An 18,946-nucleotide genomic window follows, 5' to 3' on the forward strand; every position below is an offset into this window, starting at 1 on the left:
CAGAGGTAGATGAAGTCTCCCATTCACTGGGTTTCCCAGCCCCAATTCCCTACCTGTGAACCCCAGAGGGTATTTTTCTGGTTCTGATTTCACTGTTCTGGGAAGGCCAGGGAGCTAAGGAGAGGCCTTCCTTCCAAACTTGAGCATTTGGCCCAGTGACCTGATGGAGTATCTATTCTGGGGTACTGAGAACAGGCTATGAGCAGAGGCCTCCTGAATGCCAGAGGGTCCTGGACGGTGGGGAAAAAAATGCATTACTTCTTTGGATCTTGGAAGGTGGAAAGGAAACACAGCTGGGAGCTGCTCCTGACTGAGCCCTGTGACCTCACTGTTTAGATCTTTCAGACTGTTATTCTTTCAAAGAAGCTTTCCAGTAACACGGGGCTGTTCATGCAAAGACCACAGGGAAATATTTAAAAATAAGAAGCCTAGATCATGCCTTGTGGCTTCTTCTCGTGTGTGTAGTTAACTGTCTGGCCTGATTTAAAACATTATTTTGAATAGATCATACAGGCAAATATTCAATAGTATATCAGGAGGTTCAGATTTCGACCTTCATTCCTATTCCTCATCTTCTGTTCCCTTTCTTAGGAAGGCTCGAGCATGTTTCTTACGTAGGCGTCCAGAAATATTCTATACCTATACAGGCAAATATGTGCATATTTGTATATGTATGCATGCATGTAAATGTACTTTAAAATAATTTTTATTTATTTGAGAGAGAACACAAGCAGGTGTGAGGGGCAGAGGGAGAACCAGACTCTCCATTGAGCAGGGAACGTGGGCTTGATCCCAGGACCCCGAGATCATGAGCTGAGCTGAAGGCAGATGCTTAACCCACTGAGCCACCCAGGCGCCCCTGTCCATCATTTTACAGATGGGTTAGAAGAGGCTCCAGGGTTCGGCCACTCGCACAGATCCTGCAGGTTATGGAGGAGGGCCAAGCTAAGGTTCTGCCCTGGGCTGTGTGACTTACAGCCTAGTTTCCTTCCACCTTCCCCTGCTCGTTCTTGTTCCTGCCGGAGGAGGCTGTGGGAGCAGTTGCCTGCTCAGGGCTCTGTGGCTGACCATATAAAGTCTCAGGGAAGAACTCGAGTCCCTTCCTAATACGGTCACAAGAGGGAAACCCTGGGCCTGTGGCTGGGACCTGCTGGTGGCAAGGAGCCCTGAGATGCTGGCTGGAACACAGGAGGTGGGGATATCGAAACTCTGAACTTGACCAGCTGGAGAGGGTCAAGTTCGTGGGGGACAGGGAGGCAGAAAGGCCACCAACTGCAGGGGGGCCGGGGCTGGTGAAATGAACCGAGGTTAAACAGCTCAAGCCTGCAGATTCTGAAGCCCAGCCACCCTGGGTGGGGACGTGCTCCTGTCTGCCCAGCTCTTCCTCTCGGGTCTCTGTGCCCTGGAAGGATGTGCTGAACTGCACAGAGATTCAGAACTGCCTGGAAACTTGGATTAAGGGCTTGCTGGGGGCTTTGCACCAGGAGCTGTCCTAGGCAGATAGGAGCAAAGTGCTGTCCTAGGCAGATAGGAGCAAAGTGCTGCTTCTTCGGTAGCTGGCGATGGAGCTGGGAGAGCCGTGCGTTCTTTCTTTCCTCTATTCAGTGTATTCAGCAAGGGTTTACTGAGTGTCTGCCTTGTGCATGGCCCCTGCAGGGCATCTTGCAGTCTGGGAGCTGATATTTAGGATGAGCCCTAAAAGAGGAGATGGAAATGGCTCTGGGAAGATGGATGGGAGATATAGAAGCAACAGCACGTGTGACGGTTCCAAGCTGGGAAGGAGCAGGGTCTAGTCACTAACATTTATTGAGCACCTGTTATATACTCCACACTCTGTTAAGTGCTTCATGAGCATTATCTCCCAGCAAGCCCACGAAGGATCTGCTATTACACACCTTCATTTTGCAGTAGAGGAAAACAGGCTCAGAGAGGTCCAGAGACTTGCCCAGGGTCACACAGGAAGGAAGTAGCAGAATGAGGAGGGTTGGTTCAAAACAAGTTCTCAGTACTCGATTCTGTACCCTAAACTGCTACCCTTGACTGTCTCCAGGTCAAGGGCTTGGGGAGAGGGAGGTTTATGTAAAATGTAAATGACATAATGTAATGTCATTTACAGTGTAAATGACCCACATTCCAACAAGGGCATGGAGGTTGGCTGGGGGCACAGCCCAGGGGCATCTGAAAGTGGAGTTAAAACCTGAAGGAGAGGTAGGGTAGAACTTGGTTGACCATCATTCAAATGACTGATCATTATTTGGACACTTACTGCACCCGAGGCCCTATACTAGGAACCAGGACACAGAGCCCCTGGCCTTTGTCACCAGGTCAGCAAACATCTACTGGAGCACCTACTGTGTGCTAGCCCAGCACAAAGCCCCAGGTCACAGAGATGAAGGCATTGCCGCCCCTGTTCCGGGGAATCTCTGTAATTAACATACCCCTCAGGCATTTATTGGGCAGGCATTTAGTGAGCACCTGCTGTATGCCCAGGCCTGTGTAGAGACTGGAGAGGAGGAAGAGGGTGCTCTGGCCATCGGGGTACTTGCACTGGTGTTGGCCAGATGGCGGGAGGGGGCTGGACAATCAGATGGGGGAGGGGGCATCCAGGCGGACAGTGGACCCACCAGGCGAGTGCGGGTCCGCCTGGACCTGCTACTGTAGGAGCCTCTGCCTCTACCCTCGCTTGTCTCCTCCTTTATGATCCAGACACACTAAACTGCTGATAATTTCCCGGCATGCGTGCCCTCACCCTGCTGCCTTCCACGCCTTCGCTACCTCCTGAGCAGGCTAACACCTCCTTGTCTGCTAAGGCTCAGGGCAGGGAGCTCCTCCCTACTGGAAGTTTCCCTGACTGCCCCCCCAGTGGGGATTAGGACTCTCTCTCTCTCTTTTTAAAAATTTATTTATTTATTTGACAGACAGAGATCACAAGTAGGCAGAGAGGCAGGCGGGTGTGGGGGGAGGAAGCAGTTTCCCTGCTGAGCATAGAGCCTGATGCGGGGCTCGATCCCAGGACCCTGGGATCATGAAGGCAGAGGCTTTAACCCCCTGAGCCACCCAGGCGCCCCTAGGACCCTCTCTTTATTGCTCCCCTCATTCCCTTGGCTCCATCCTTGTTCGAGTGACATTATTTTAAATATCCTTGTCCCCGCTCTGATCTGCAGGTTCTCGGAGGGCAGGGGGCCACCACTGACTTATCTATCTCCAGCATCTAGCACAGACCCAGTATACAGTAGGTGCTCAACAAAAGGCTGATGGATGTTTAGACAGGCCTGTGTTGACCTCATTCCTGCCTTTTTAGGGTAGTGCCTCCTCCCACCTGCCAACCCTATACTTTTCAAAGATTCTGTCCCCTTCTCACGCAGGGCCATCACACCCCATTGTCCCTTCGCATGCAGACTGAGCCCTGAGGGGGGCTTTCCTCCTCCAGTCAGCTCTGGGCAAGACTGAAATCCCTTTGTGGGAAGGACATTGTGCTTTTTGTCTTCTCTAAGCCCAGAGCCTTGCACGGTGTCTGGGACGTACCCACTGAATGAGGGACTGAGTGAACAAATTTGTTTTTCTTTCTGTAGGACAGGCAGAGGTCGGAAGGCCTCATGGCTGGTGCCCAGGCCTGGCAGTGAGCCGAGCTGGGCTTGGCGCCGCTAGGGTCTCGCTTTGTGTCTTTGGTCAAGTTGCTTAACCTCTCTGGTGTTTGCTTGGTCTTGAGTGTCACCCAGAGATAGGCCATCTGCTCCTGCGTTTGTCCCTTCCAGGGGGAGGAGGAGGGAGAGAGGGCCTGCTTCCTGGCTGCTAGAGCCTTGGGCAGCACTGATGGTATCGTTTGGGAAAATCAGTTCCTGTGGGACAGGATGGAGCCTGCCCCCCGAGCTGTGACCTCAGCCCAGGGAAAAGTCGGTGTCTAGTACAGAATGGCCAGAGCAAGGAAAATGCCTCGTGTGTGCACACAGTGGGGTTTGCCAAGGGCCTTCAGCACTTTTCCTACACAACTGTTTTTTTTTTTTAGTTGTGATAAAATCCAAATAATCTAGAATTTGCCATTTGAGCCGTTTCAAGGGGAAAATTCAATGGTGTTTAGCTCATCTCCAGCGTTGTATTAGCACTATCTAATTAGCACTATCTCGTTCCAGAATGTTTTTATGAATCCCCCCTCCCCCAAAGGAAACCCCCGTTGCCCGGAGCAGTCATTCCCCCTCCCCCTCCCTCCAGTCCCTGGAAACCAGGGCTGTGTTTCTGTCTCCATGATTTGCCTGTCCTGGACATTTTGTATACATGGAATCCTACACAAGGTGACCTTTTGTGTCTGGCTTCTTCCATACCGAGCATATGCCATTTTCGGGGTTTGTCCGTGCCCTAGTGTGTGTCAGGACCATTCCTTTTGGGGGACAGCTGTGTCCGTCCCTTCTGTTCACAGATGAGGTGGAGTTTTGTTAACCATCAAGTGAATGTGAGCTCTCTTGGGGGTAGGACAGTCGTGCTGGCTAGCTCTGAATTTCCCGGCGACGACCTCACCAACCCTGTTTTCATCGTCTGTTACACGAGCAGCAGGGAAATCACAGTGTGACAGTCACAGGGGAGATAAGGGGACTCCATGAAGAGATGCCCGTGAAGGGCTTAGAGCTTGGTACAGGTGCCTAGTAAGTGTCCAGTACACGGAGGCTCGGGGAGGTGAGAGGCGGCCTGCAGGAGAGGGGCTTGCACCCCAGAGAGGGGTCTGAGCCCCAATTGTCGGAAAGCACTCAGCTCTAAGATAGAACACAGGTGGCCCGGAAACCCAGGCTTGCCCCTTGCTCCTCCTCTTCCCCTCTAGCTCTCCTATCAGTGAAGCCCAGGCGTTCCCATTAGGACTCTGAGCCTCAGTTTCCCCGTCTCTACAACGGCAATACGAATGCACCCAACGTTTTGTCGTGAGGATGCCGTGAGCAAATGCTTGCAGAGATGCTCAGTACGTGTTTAAATGCAGGCGGCGATGGGCATTGCTGGGTCAGGACCCGGTGGACTGGGGTGTCTAAGTTCTCGCCGAGGCCCCATGCTGCAAGTAAGCTTGGTTTCTCTCTTTGGCAGACATACTCTGGCCTCTTCTGCGTGGTGGTCAACCCCTACAAGCAGCTGCCCATCTACTCGGAGAAGATCGTGGACATGTACAAGGGCAAGAAGAGGCACGAGATGCCGCCCCACATCTACGCCATCGCGGACACGGCCTACAGGAGCATGCTGCAAGGTGAGCTGCCCTCCAGGTGGACAGGGTGTTGCCCAGGGGCCGCTGCTCCCTGCCGAGGGCCGCCTCCGGGAGCTCCCGCTCTGCCCGGGCCCCTCCTGCCCGCCCGCCCGGCCTGCAGTCCTCGCCAAGAATGCAGAGTTTGGCAGGCCGAGCTGGGCCCCAGGAGCCTTGTGCCTGAAAAAGGGAAAAAGCCGGCCGAACATCTGGGTGCACGGCTGGGAGGGTGAGGGAGAGCGGACGGCTTGAGCAAATACGGGCATGGACTGCTCTGCGCCCCAGCCCCTCTGCTGCCCCGGGCCCGGCCAGCTGTCTGCTGGACGGTCCGAAGCCCTCTTCACCTCCGGAGGGAAGAGGGTGGCCGTCAGTCCCCGGGTCCCAGCCAGCCACCTCTGGATTTGCCGCCCTATGGAGTGGTGTGAGAAGTCTTCTCCTCTCTGGCCTCAGTGTCCCCATCTGTAAAAAGGGAGCGATAAGGTCCATCTTGCTGCTTATGGAGATTCTCAGGCAGCCTTGTCCAAATGGAAGCCCTTTGGATATCACCTCCGTGTTTGTGTATTACTATGATTAGTATTACTATTATTAATGAACTTTTAATTGAGGTAAAATATACATACAGTAGAGGGCATAAGGTCCACAAACTTCGTGTTCAGCCTAAAATTAATTCTGGCCTACGTCCGCAGTCATCTGGCCACCACTCAGACCAAGATGGGAGATGTTTCCAGAAAGTGACAGTTTCAATGCTTGCCCCCTACAATGAGTAACACAGTAAGGATGTCCACTCTCACCACCCCTAATGAACATTGTGCTAGAAGGCTTAGCCAGTGTAATAAGACAAGAAAAAGAAATCGGGGCATCTCTAAGTTGTACGGCTTACCTGTTCAACAGCCTTGGTCCTCTCTCTGTAAATCCCCTTGCCTCAGAACGATTGAGTCCTTGCTTTCCTCCTCACGTTTTGGGTGCATTTTGGGTGCATCACCCATCCCAGGGTGACTATCTTTGGGGAGGGGTGAGAACGTTTTCTTTCCTATACATGGATCTGGACTTGAGACACAGGCATTCTCCCATTCTTACACTTGGGAGAGGGCCATGGAAAAGGACTTGGGCAGTCCTAAAGCTGTATATGATTTCATGTGGTTATAAGGTGACTAGTCCTGAGGTTATGAACCAGCAGCTTGGCAGGCTGCCTCCAGCCTTCAGATAAGTTTGATTTGGTCCATACAGTTTTAAGGATACTTGAAGTGGTTGTCAGCTTTTGACAACTGGGAAATGATATATAAAAAGTGTATATATTTTGTGAGGGGCACGAGTTTTCCAGTTCCCCAGTCCTTACCTGGGGCATTTGTTCATGATAACTGCCCTGCCCTTCTGTTTGACTTTGCAACCTCTGGAGTAGCTACCTTCAAGACTATTCTGAGTCAGGAATTGAAAGCTCAGTTCTGGAAGCACCTGAGGGCGGGGATCCAGGTGTAGCCAACCAGTAGAAGTGCCTCCAAGTTACTGACAGAATTAGCCAAACCCCACATGTGTGACCCAAGCTGGATCACTGCAGACAAGGGGCTGCCATTACCTTCAAAGACCAGCAGATGGTGCCTTGCAGAAAGGGCTACAGAGATGTAATCTTAGTTGTGAAGGGTGGCTTCTGGAGTTAGGTATGTGTCTTTGTTTAAAAAAAAAAAAAAATTATTTGTGGTCTCCCTTGATGGACAAGTTTATAGCGATGGTTCGCACATCTTTTTAAGGAAGCTGAACATCACCAAGTTATAGTATTCGTGTCATTTGGGGTACTTTTAGTTGCACAAAAATATAGCATACCATATAACAACCAATTAAAGTGGCTTAAACAATAGGAGTTTATTATTTCACATGACAAGAAGTGTGCAGGTTGATGATTTCAGGATTAATTAGTTGAGAAGCTCAAAAACAGACTCCTTTGAGATTTTCTTGGCTTCTTCCTCATGGTCACAAAATGGCAACCGTAGCTCCAGACATCATGTCTTTATGCAATGATGTCCAAAAGCCTGAAGAAAGTGGAAGGTTAGTTTCTTTTCTTGTCTCTTTTGTATCAGGTAGAAAAACCTTTTCCAGAAACTCCTCAGCAGGCATCCCCTGATATCTCATTGGCTAAAACTTGGTCACACGCCAACTTCTAAACCAATGGTTGGCAGAGGACTGGGATGTTAGTAATTGTTTGTAATTGTGTCTCATTGGCTAAACCTTTGAGCATAGGCCAACTTCTAAACTAATCGTTGGCAAAGGGGACTGGTACCTTTATAATTGGCTTGGACTATTTCTGGTTCTTTCCTGGAGCTGAGGGAGCTCCCATAAGCACGTTTTCTCTGAACACCAGAATGAAATGAAATTCTGTTAGCAAAGGGGAAGGGCACAGTGCTCTTAAAATACATGTATGTGACTTTAAAAAACCTTTAATATTGGACATTCATCCTAGAAGAATTAAAACATATTTAAGCTAAAGAAAATATACCAGCACCCATAATCCTATCACTCAGAGATCACGACCATCAACACTTTGGCATTTAGCTTTCATGTCATAACTGAGCTGAATATTCTGAAATGGAGGAAATTTTGATTGTCTGAAAATAATTGATTCCAGAAAAAAAAATCATTTCAAACAGGGACCAAAATTGCACTGTAAGGGGGGAGAAAAGGTTTGACTGGACAGGGGAAATGACCTTGCCAACTGTCAGTCTATTTTAGCTGCATATAGTAGGAATTTGGTTATAACTGCAGCTAGATACTAATTCTTAGATTGAGTAGAAAATTAAGGGTTGATTTTTTAAACTTTTTTTTTTTTTTGACAAAATCCCATGAAAGCATAACACAAAGTTCTTCATGTCATGTTTGATTCCTGCAGCTAACGAGAATAATTTTTGCAGACTTACGAGATTTACGAGAGGGGTCATCTGTTTTTCTGAAGGGCTCTTTTGTTTTGGGGGTGCTCCATAAAGGCTCCATTGTGTTGTCCTTCGTGATGACTCTATGATACAAACTCTATTTGGTCTATTGAGTTCAAATGTGAATCAACAGCTGCTCCATATGGTTTCATTTTGGCATTACCTGGCACTTTCTGGAAAACTACTAATGATAGACTCCGGTGGAACAAATCGTGGGGGGAAAATACAAGCTTGGGAAAAACAACATTTTCTCTAGAAAGTGGAAGATTGGTTTTTGCCAAGGAAGGTGGAGGCCTAGTTTTTTTGACTCCATTGATGAAGGTCGTGCTCCCAGGTTGGAATGTCACTTGGCTGGGATGCGCAATGAGCTTTCTGTCTCGTTGGAGATGTGAAGGAACAGCTGTGGCTTCCTCCTTAAATCCTTTGTAGGACAAGATGAAGTGTGAAGAGGGGGGACTGGGGAGGGCGAACACATCCATCGAACGTGGTACGTGAACCCTTAAGCTCCTGAGGACCCACACCCTGCGTGAAAGCCAGACTCTATCCTTGTCTGCCTATTCAACTCTATCTCTACTGGTGTCCAGCACTTAGTAGCTGCTCAGTTAATTTTTTTTCTCAGTTAATATTTGTTGATGAATGAAGGAGTGCACTTAGTCATTAATTCTACCCCACTTCTCCCTTCTAAATTTGTTGATCTCCTTTAAGTATGTCCAGATATATGATGGGGTCCCTGTTTATAGCTTATCCTTGAAGGCAATTACTACTGGAGCCTTCCAACCTGCCCCAGCTACCCTCTATGACAGGCAGCCAACATCTGGGACTTTCCTTAGCATGTTTAGAATTGGCTTCAACCCTCTCATGGTGGATTCCTTGTTTCCTGGTTTCTGTGCCTTCCTCTTCCTTGATTCACTCTCCTGTTTAAATGGAGCACCTTTTCTAGTACCTTCTGAAGTCAGGATGTAGATGAGACAGATTGAGGTCCCGCATATCTCATCTGAAGACTTGATGCATCTCTAGTAGGTAAAGGCCAGTTTAGCTGAGTGTACTGTTTTAAGCACTAGTTTTCTTTCAGCGTTTTTAAGGCATGGCTTCACAGCCTTCTAGCTTGTTTCGTTGCTAAGAAGATAAAAGGCAATCGGATTCGTAATCCTTTCCGTGTGACCAAAAAAAAACCATTTTTCTCCTTCTCTGGAAGCTCTTAGACCCTTCATTATGCCCGTGTTCATGACGCTGATGGGATTTGTCCTGGGTCTCTTTTCACCCATTGTGCTGGAGACTTCGTGGACGCCTTTCATCTATAAACTCGTGGTCTTATACTCTGAGCTATTTTTGTGAATTACTTACTTGATGATTTATTTCTGTGTCCTCTGTTCTGCTTTTCTAGAAGTCTTGTCATGTCCAGAACTGAATTCCAGGACTGTCCCTTTTTCGTTTCCTTATCTTTTTCTTCTTCTCTCTCTCTCTCTCTTTTTTTTTTTTTTTTTCCTTTTCTGGGCAGTTCCTTTAACTTTGTCTAATGAGCCTTCTGTTAAGCTTTAACTTGTCATCATATCCATATTATATATGTGCTTGCAGGAGGGGCTAGCCAGTGATGAGTTTGGCTATCGTTTGAGTAGAGCTGGACCATTCCACTGCAGCCGTTCTCATAGATCTTTCCATCATTTTCTTTTCTTCTTCTTTTTTTTTTTTTAAATATGTCATTTATTTATTTGAGAGAGAGAGAATGAGAGAGAGCATGAGAGAGGTCAGCTGGAGAAGCAGACTCCCTGCCGAGCAGGGAGCCGGATGTGGGACTCAATCCTGGGACTCCAGGATCATGGCCTGAGCCGAAGGCAGTCGCTTAACCAACTGAGCCACCCAGGCGCCCCTCCATCTTTTTCGTCCTTGTGCTCATCAGGTTTTCAGGGAAGACTTGTGCCGTGGTCTGTCTCCCGTCATTGTGAGGGTCTAGTTAAGAGGCCAAGGGTTCCAAACTGTGGAAGAAGGGAACTTGCATGTTATCCTTTCAATATGGCCCCTGGTGCTGCCCAGGGATTTCATTCTGCAGAGAATAAAATCTGCCTCCTTCTGTGGGCTGGGGGAAGGACAGATCCTTGGCTGCAGGGAGCGTGGACAGTATCTGGCATGTCTAGCGGCTTCTCAGACGGACGTCCAGCGGATCCCTGTGTTTGTCAGCCCTCTTTTCTGCCGGATCTCCCGGAGCCCCCTGCTGTGGCCGGTTACTGAGGTTTGACCTGGAGGTAGGGGAGTCTGTGATGAAATCAGGCTGCTTTCAGCTTTGCCCACTGGAGCTTAGACATCTCCTTTCCTGCGACTGTCCTCACTCGTCCTGTTTTCTGGCTTCCAAGACTTCTTTGTGTTTCTCTCTTTTCCAGTTCATTTCAACTCAGAAAGTCCCTTTACTGTCTTTTTACTCAGGTTTGGGGAGGAAGGGGCATGAGTGGCAAGGGTCCAGCCCACTATCCTTGAATGGAAATTCTCTCTCTGAAATCTTCCTTTCCAAAGAGGTGATAATGATAATAGTGGATTTTTTTTTTTCATAGATTTTATTAATTAATTTATTTTACAGAGAGAGATTGAGAGTTTGATCCTAGGACCCACTCAGGTCACGATCTCAGGATCCTGGGATCGAGCCAGGCATCCAGCTCCCTGCTCAGTAGGGAGCCTGCTTCTCTCTCTGCTCCTCCCCATCTCCCTGCTCATGCTCTCTTTTTCTCTCAAATAAATAAATAAAATCTTTAAAAATAAAAATAAAATAAAATAAAGCCTTGAAGCTATTATAATCCAACATACGGACTCTAGAATAAAAGCGATACTAAACTATAAAGTCAGGAAGGGCAGCAAAGGTTTTATTTTTCCCCACAGCATTTCCCGTTGCTGGTTTTTATGAAACAGCAAATACTGAATCCTTTCAAAATTCCTCATTATTTTTCCCTCTCTTCCTTCCCACGTGCACATGTGCCCGTGGGGTTGTGTTCATATGACTTGTCAGTTAATCCAACGCTGGGGCCAGGGGTTCCTTTTAGAGCCTGGGAAACTGAGGCTCGGGAGAGGCAGAGAACTTGCCCAAGGCCCTGGGAGACTCAGAGCTGGATTTGAACTTGGCTTATCTGATGCCGGAGCCCAAGGCTTGCCCGGTCAGCCAGCTGCTGCGCTGAGCTCTGGGCTGTCCCGTGGAAGGCGGTTTGCTCCCGGAAGGTCTACCTTCTTACACATGTGGGGTGTTGAAGGTTCAGCCCTAGTGAAGCCAGAGTTAACCGACTAGGGTAAATTAGCAGGATGCATGTGGGGAAAGCTCCATGAGGCTTCCCGGGGGGTAAGCCACTTTGGATCTCCCGCCTCCCCTGCAGGGTCCCCAGGGATGGGGGATGTGCCTGGGAGAAGGGTGTGAGAGGCGCCTAGGATTTCCTCCTGATGTGCCAAGTGGAGCCTTCAGGATTTGTTACCCTATGCGGGAGAGCAGAGTGTTTCGTCCTCATGTAATTAGCATGGATAGAGGCCACTCTCAGGGAATTAAAAAAGAAATCATGGCCCGGCTGGCCGGCTTCTGTCAGCTCCGGGGCTCTTGGCTGAACCCTCTTGAAACTGACGAGAAATCTAGGAGATGGCATGAGCTAACCTCTAAGCTCTCTGCTTGGCAAGTTCCCACACTCTGTGTCCCTCTGTCCGAGGGAGGTCGAGGTCGGCGGGTCCTGGGGGGCCGGCTCAGGCTCACCAACCCGCCAGAGGCTGCTCTGTAAGCTTGGCAGAGAGAAGGAGGGCACCGATGTCCTCCCCAGCCCAGCTCACTGCTCTGGAAAGCCCGGACAGCTCGGCTCTCTGCAGCACCACGAGCACCCATTTCACAGATGGGCAAAACTGACCCTCAGTGCACCGAGTGAGTTGGCCCTAGAGCCCCATGTCCCACCTAGAGACATCACCTTCTGCTGCCCTCAAAACACTGCTTTTTTCCTCCTAGGCCGCATGGTAGTGACGTGCTCTTACCTCCGTTTTTCAGGCCAGGAAACTGAGGCCCCAGGGGACTGAGGGACTGGCTTCGGCCCTCTCATTAGAAAGCACAGCTCTTGGCCTCATATGCCGGCCCCCTGGGACAGAATTGTTGCCGTCTAGAGCTGCTGCACAAGCTCACTATTTTGGGTGACGTGGACGATGGGCTTGGTGATGATCAGAGCACTTGCCGAATTCTTCCACGTGCCGTGGGTCATTTTAAGCTGTGTCCATCCAGTCTTAGTTCACTGTTCTCACTCCTCTTCTGGAGAGGCGTGGATTCTTATCCCTCTTTCCCTCGGAGGGACAGCGTCTGGCCCACGAGGTAGAGCCAGAAAGTCATTCCAAGTCATTTTGCTCCAGAAACCATGTTGCAGCAATGTGTCCCCGTGGAGGGGACCAGGTGCCTTGTTCTCTGCCTTTTGGAGATTTTGCAGCGGCTCTCAGCTCTGCGTCTGGCCTGGCGGTGGGGTGGGCAGATGGGGTCTCTGTCTGCCCGGGTCATCGTGGAGGCCCTGGGACATGTAGGTGGGCACTCTGAGTGATCACGAGAAGTTCACGTTCTTTGCCAGGAAGTGAGGAAGGGTAAGGATCATCTGATTCTTACAACCCTTTTATGGAGTGCTTCTGGTGTCTTACTTAGACGGAGGGGAGAGAGATGGGGAGAATTCTTTTTTTTTTTTTTTTTTTTGGTAGCAAGCAGTAAATATCGAGTTGAAGAAGCAGGCCTGATCGCCTCAGTCACCCCACGCGGACTTTTGCTGAGCACAAACACATACGCCGGCCTCCTCCCTCTGCATTCCCCCAACCTCAGAGGGCACCTGGCTCCCTGTTCCCCTTTTAATTCAACAGTGTTGAGACCCCACTGTGGGGGGGGTGGGGTTGGTGAGGTGGGGTACCAGCTACTTGGTAGGAACAAGGCGAGGGAGAAGGCAGGTAGATGATCAAATCAGCCCCACAAACACACGGGCTCTGGAAGGGAGTTCCCGGGGGCATTGAGGTGGACCCTGGAGGCTGCCAAGAGTCTGGGAGGGCAGGGCAGGGGACACGTGGGCGTAACAAATGAGATGCCTATGGGATCCACAGGCTGGTGGGGTTGGAGCAGAAAAAGGAGGAGGGAGAGTGGGGCAGGCGGGAGCTGAGGCCCGAGAGCCCCCCCAGGAAAATACTGGTCTTCCCAGACCCCATCCATCACCTGGCCAGGTCTGCTATGAGAGATGTCAGAAGCCCCTGTGGATCTGGAAAATTCCTGCTGGGCTCCAGCATTCTCTCTTCCCACCCGGAATCTCTTCCTACCAGCTCCGCTGGAGGACGAGGAAAAGGCCCTGAGAAAGAGAAGGACCTTGACCTGCCCAGTAGTCGGTTGGACCAAGGGCCCTGGAGCTGGGTTAGAGTCTCTGTGAGCCGTGAGGCTAAGAACTGGGCCTGCCCCAGCTGGTGCAGGGGTTGATTTGGACAGTGCACGGGGGACACGCTGTCCGCTCCCGGCCGGTGTCGCAGGTCTCGGCTGTCACCTGTCTGCGGCCCACAGCGGAGGCCCGGCCCTGACATTTACCTTCTCGTGTGGCATTAGTTAGGCAGGTGCTCTTCTGCATACAGGGGAGGCTGTGTCCTCCATTCCTTACTGGCTGGGGCGGGGAAGGGTGCCCCTCTTGTGACATAGGCCTGGCCACCTCCCTCTTGCTGGGTCCCCTAACAGCCTGGCATGGGAAGGAAGAGAAGCCGTGAGCCCGGGTCTGTTCTCAGTCCCAGCTTGGTTTTCTCCTTTTATGGTCAACCTGCAAGCCTCTGGCTCCCCAGCCATCAACCACGAGCTTGTGTTTGGGATCGGGCCGAAATAGCTGGTCTGCGGGGAGCTGGGCATCCCCTGAGAGTCCTCAGGCCTCTTCAGGGGAGGGACCACCAGAGTGCTTGCTCTCCTCCGCACGCTGACTCGCAGACTGGCACATCCAAAGCCGGACCCCGAATCTGGGGAGAAGAAAGAGAGAGAGAGGCATGTTTCGGGGTGCATGTGAGGTAGGGAGCACCCCACATCTCTGGGCTGGGCGATGCTGGACTGCCGGCCCCAGCCCTGCACCCCTCTGCTCCTGGACTCTGTCCTCTCTCCATCTCTGACCTACTGTGTGCCAGGCCCCCTGCATGAGATTCTCTACTTCCTTGGTGTCTCCCACACTCCCTACCCCGGTGATTCCTACACAGTCTACACTCGCTGCTCAGAATCACTTCAGCTGTGAAGACTTCGCATCTCTGTCTCAAGCAGCTGCAGAACCAACCTTCTTGTCCATAGCATTTTGGGCAAACACCTATGGGAGCCTTTGCTCGCTTCCCGCCTTCATTTCTTTGCCCGTCTGACTCCCACCCTGCATCCCAGGCCTCTCAGAAACAGACTCAGTAGGTCCTCAGGAACTTTGTGTTTCCAGTAGAGGCTCAGGACGTGTTTGCTGAGTGTGGTTGTGACCATAGACAGAAGTGTTTTTGTTGCTTCTGTCTCGATTGCCTTGGGGGAGAGAGATGCAAAGGAGAAAGCATTTCTTGAGCACCTACTATGTGCCAAGCTCTGTTCCTAGTAGCTGGGATCAGGCCCAGCCCTTGCCCTTCAGCCACTCAGGGGCCCGTAGGAAAAGCATGAAAAGCAGTTTTGTAACTTGTTCTCTTTTTTTTTAAAAAATTAATTTATTTTAGAGAGAATGTGCGTGTACGAGCTGCGGGGAAGGGCAGAGGGAGAGGGAGAGGGAACCTGTGGCAGACTCCTTTCTGCGCTCAGAGCCTGATGCGGGGCCTCGAACCCAAGACCCTGAGATCATGACCTGAGCCGAAATCAAGAGTCAGACACTTAACTGACTGTGCCACCCCGGCCCCGTTGTGTAACTTCTGAAAAACAAACAGATCTATGTGAAGTTTAAGGAGGCAGGTCTCTTGATTCAGAGATGGTGTAAAATTAACATAGTTTCTTTTAAAAAGCTTTATTGTGGTATAATTTATGTATCCTAAATCAGTCCATTTGAAGTATACAGTTCCCTGGGGCACTGTTCCCTGGGGTGGCTCAGTCAGTTAAGCAAGTGCCTTTGGCTCAGGTCATAATCCGAGGGTCTTGGAATCGAGCCCCACACGGGACTCCCTACTTAGTGGGGAGTCTGCTTCTCCCTCTCCCTCTGCCTGCCACCCTGCCTACTGGTGCTCTCTCTCTGTCCCTCTGTCAAATAAATAAATAAAATATTTACAAAGTATACAGCTCCCTGGTCACTAGTGACTTTACGGCGGTGGGGGAGAAGGCAGCCATCAGCATAATCTGATTTTATGTATCTCTAACCACCGCCCCCCCCAAAAAAAAGCCGTGTGCCTGTTGGTAGCCATTTCCTCCTCCTACCTCCAGTTCCACAGGATTGCTTGTCCACCTTCTGTCTCTCTAGATTGGCCTGTTCTGCACACTTCCTATCAATGTCACGAATGCTACAGTATGTGGTCTTCAGTGACTGGCTTCTTTCTCAGAGTATCATGGCTTCAGTGTCCATCCACATTGTGGCAGGTGTCAGTGTTAGATTTCTTCTTTCTGGCTGAGTGATATTCCACGGTATGGATTTTTGCTTCTCCACTTAACAGTTGATGGATTTTTTTGTTGTTTCTACTGTTTGGCTATTGTAAATAATGTAAAGCAGCAAAATTGTTTTCTAAGATGGAAAATTTCCCCTTCATCCATAGAGTCCTCTTGTGGATAAAGGATCCATTATTTTTCCATATAATCTATACCTTTTCCCACTACAACGTCTTGAATTAAAACAATGATCACAGTGACATTAGATTACAGTGGAGGGAGCCTTTGGGCTATTGGAGCCAGGGCCACCATGAAGCCATGTGGTACCTTTATAGAAATAGAAAAAGGCACTGCTGTCCCAAGGCACTTTTCCTCTATCTGCCGGAAGATTGTTTTAATACATGTACAAATCTATAATGACCAGTGTGAATGGTTTCCACTTGAGTTATGCAACTTATACCACTGTCCATGGCAACCCTAGAGGGGGCATGCAGTGGAAAGGTCTCTAGTTTAGCTCTAGGAAATATAGAGTCAGAGAAAATCATAGAGGAAGTGACTCTCAAGGTGCCATTTCAAGAATGGATTGGGAGTGGGGCACCTGGGTTGCTCAGTAGGTTAAGCATCCGACTCGTGGTTTTGGCTCACGTCATGATCTCAGGGTCGTGAGATCAAGCTCTGTGTCCAGCTCGGTGCTCAGTGGGGAATCTGCTTGAGATTCTCTCTCTCTCCCTCTGCCCTCCCCTGTCCTCATTCACGCTTGTTCTCTGTTTCTCTAAAATAAATAAATAAATCTTCAATAAAAAAAAAAAAATGGATTGCGGTCTCTAGTCCAAAGAACTGAAAACGAGTTCTCAAGTAAAAACTTTTACTTGAATGTTCAGAGCAGCACTCTTCACAATAACCAAAAGGTAGAAACAGCCCAAATGCTCATTGGCAGATTAATAAATACACAAAATATGGTATATCCATGCAAGGGAATATTACTCAGCCATGGAAAGGGAGGAAGTGCGGACACATGCCACAATATAGGGATGGACCTCAAAAACACCACGCTAAGTGAAGCCAGGCAGACACTGGTTGCTAGCAGTTATGGGAGTGGGGAAGGAAGAGTGATTTGCTAAATGGGTTGAGAGCTTAGGATGATAAGAATGTTCTGGAACTAGATCTGCCCCAGGCACACCATGCACAGGGCACAAAGCTATGAACATACTCCACACCACCGAACTGTTCACTTGTACTTGGTTCATGTTGTGTGAATTTCACCTCAATGGGAAAAAGGAGGAAGAAGAGAATGCGTCAGGCGGGAATAGGGTGCCGTGGGCAGAAGATGCAGGTACAAAGCTCAGAGGAGACTCTGCTTCCCACATTCAGAGGACTCTGCTCTCTTGTGTCAGACCCAAGCTTGGGCTCAGGAAGGAGGCAGAATGCCCCAGGAAGTCGTGGGTCAGCACGCAGTGTCTACATCAAGCCCTCCTTCTGCCCGTACCCTCAGCTTCCCACGCTTGGAGGCAGTGCGTTTCCGATGGGAATGTCCCCAGCCAGAGGTCCCCGGCAGCCCCCAGCACAGAGCTGCCCTGGCAGCTTCTGAACCTTCCCCAGGAGTCTGCTGCCTCTCCTGGGGACCTGGCGGGGAAAGGCCCCAGGACGAGCGTCTGACCCTATAAATCTCTGGGCCAGGCTTCCCAAGACTGCTGGGAAAGCCTGTCCCTCTCCCTGGAGCAGAGGGATCAAGATAGCCCGTCTGTCCGTCCGTCAGTCTCAAAATCATTCCTTAAAATAGCAGAGGTTGTCTGGGCCAGCCCCCTCTGGGCAGGGGTGGAGTATGTGTCTCTCTCTCTGCCTGGTTCTGATCGCAGGGTGCTCTACCCCTCCCCTACTTCCTGCTCCGTTTTTCATGGGTTTCCTATTTGGCTCTGTCCCTGAGCAGGTTTCTCCTTTGAGTGGAAGTTGGAGGCACAGACATCCATATTCCTGAATTCCAGAACAAGGAGCTGGTGGTTGTGCCAGAGCCGGACACCTTCCCCAGCAGGTTTCCCCTCCACGGGAGAGGTGATCCTGACTGCTATCTCTCCCTGCTGTGCCCCTCGGAGATGAAAGGCTTTTTTTTTTTTTTTTTAATATTTTATTTATTTGACAGACAGCACAAGTAGGCAGAAAGGCAGGCAGAGAGAGAGAGGAAGGGAAGCAGGCTCCCTGCCGATCAGAGAGCCCGATGCGGGGCTTGATCCCAGGACCCTGAGATCATGACCCAAGCTGAAGGCAGAGGCTTTAACCCACTGAGCCACCAGGCGCCCCATGAAAGGTTTTTCTCCTGTTTTTTTTTTTCTGCCCGAATGAAGGCATGGGCAGGGTTGGCTCCTTCTGGAGAGTCTGAAGGAGAATCCTGGCTTTAGGTGGTGGCTGGCCATTCTTGACTTTCTTCGTCTTGTAGACACACCCGTCCTGTCTCTGCCTCCTCCTTCATGGGGCCTTGTCTCTGCACCTCTAATCTCACTGTACTTTTCCCTCAGAAATAAGAACAGTGGTCATGGATTTAGATAGCTATCCTAAGTCCAAGATCATCTCATCTGGAGATCCTTAATTACACCTGTAACCTCCTGATTCTAAATAAGGTCACCTTCTGAGTTTCAGAACAGACATATCTTCTGGAGGGGTGGTGGTGCTGTGACCTTGGACAGGTCACCTACTGCGCTCTGTTTCCCTCATCTGTAAAATGGGGGTGATGTTAGTGCCCACCTCCAGGGCTGCCATGGGAATTAAATGGGTCATGCTGCACCAAAGGAGCTCAGCGCAGGCGCAGTGAGTTACAGTGAGCACTCTGGAAGGGGGAGCCACTGAAGGCATTGTAGGTGGTGGCTGTTTCTTTCCCCCTGGGTCCTAAACTTTGGGGTTACAGTGGTTTCCCTAAGAGCAGTAAAGAATATTTTTCCAGGGGCGCCTGGGTGGCTCAGTGGGTTAAAGCCTCTGCCTTTGGCTCAGGTCATGATCCCAGGGTCCTGGGATCGAGCCCCGCGTCGGGCTCTCTGCTCAGCAGGGAGCCTGCTTCCTCCTCTCTCTGACTGCCTCTCTGCCTACTTGTGATCTCTGTCTGTCAAATAAATAAATAAAATCTTTTTTTAAAAAAAAGAGTATTTTTCTATTCACCACTTTTTTGCTGAGATAAAGGAATGGTTAGAAGAATCCCAAGCTGACTTCCGGCTCAGTGCAGAGCCCGATTGGGGGCTCAATCTCAGGACCCAGAGATCAGGATCTGAGTTGAAATCAAGAGTCAGATTCTTTTTTTTTTTTTTTTTT

At 50.0% G+C, this 18,946-nt stretch overlaps 1 protein-coding gene across 5 annotated transcripts in view; it reads left to right on the plus strand.

The window, feature by feature from the left end:
- Positions 1-18,946, plus strand: part of MYH11 (myosin heavy chain 11) — a 110,465-nt gene that overhangs the window by 21,768 nt on the left and 69,751 nt on the right. For all 5 annotated transcript variants that reach the window (XM_059415254.1, XM_059415256.1, XM_059415257.1 and 2 more), the window contains exon 3: positions 5,065-5,221. In XM_059415254.1, the coding sequence (XP_059271237.1) occupies positions 5,065-5,221 (157 nt within the window). The remainder of the gene's footprint in view (positions 1-5,064; positions 5,222-18,946) is intronic.

Source organism: Mustela nigripes, chromosome 11 (assembly GCF_022355385.1).
Source record: "Mustela nigripes isolate SB6536 chromosome 11, MUSNIG.SB6536, whole genome shotgun sequence".
In the NCBI taxonomy this organism is placed as follows: Eukaryota; Metazoa; Chordata; class Mammalia; order Carnivora; family Mustelidae; genus Mustela; species Mustela nigripes.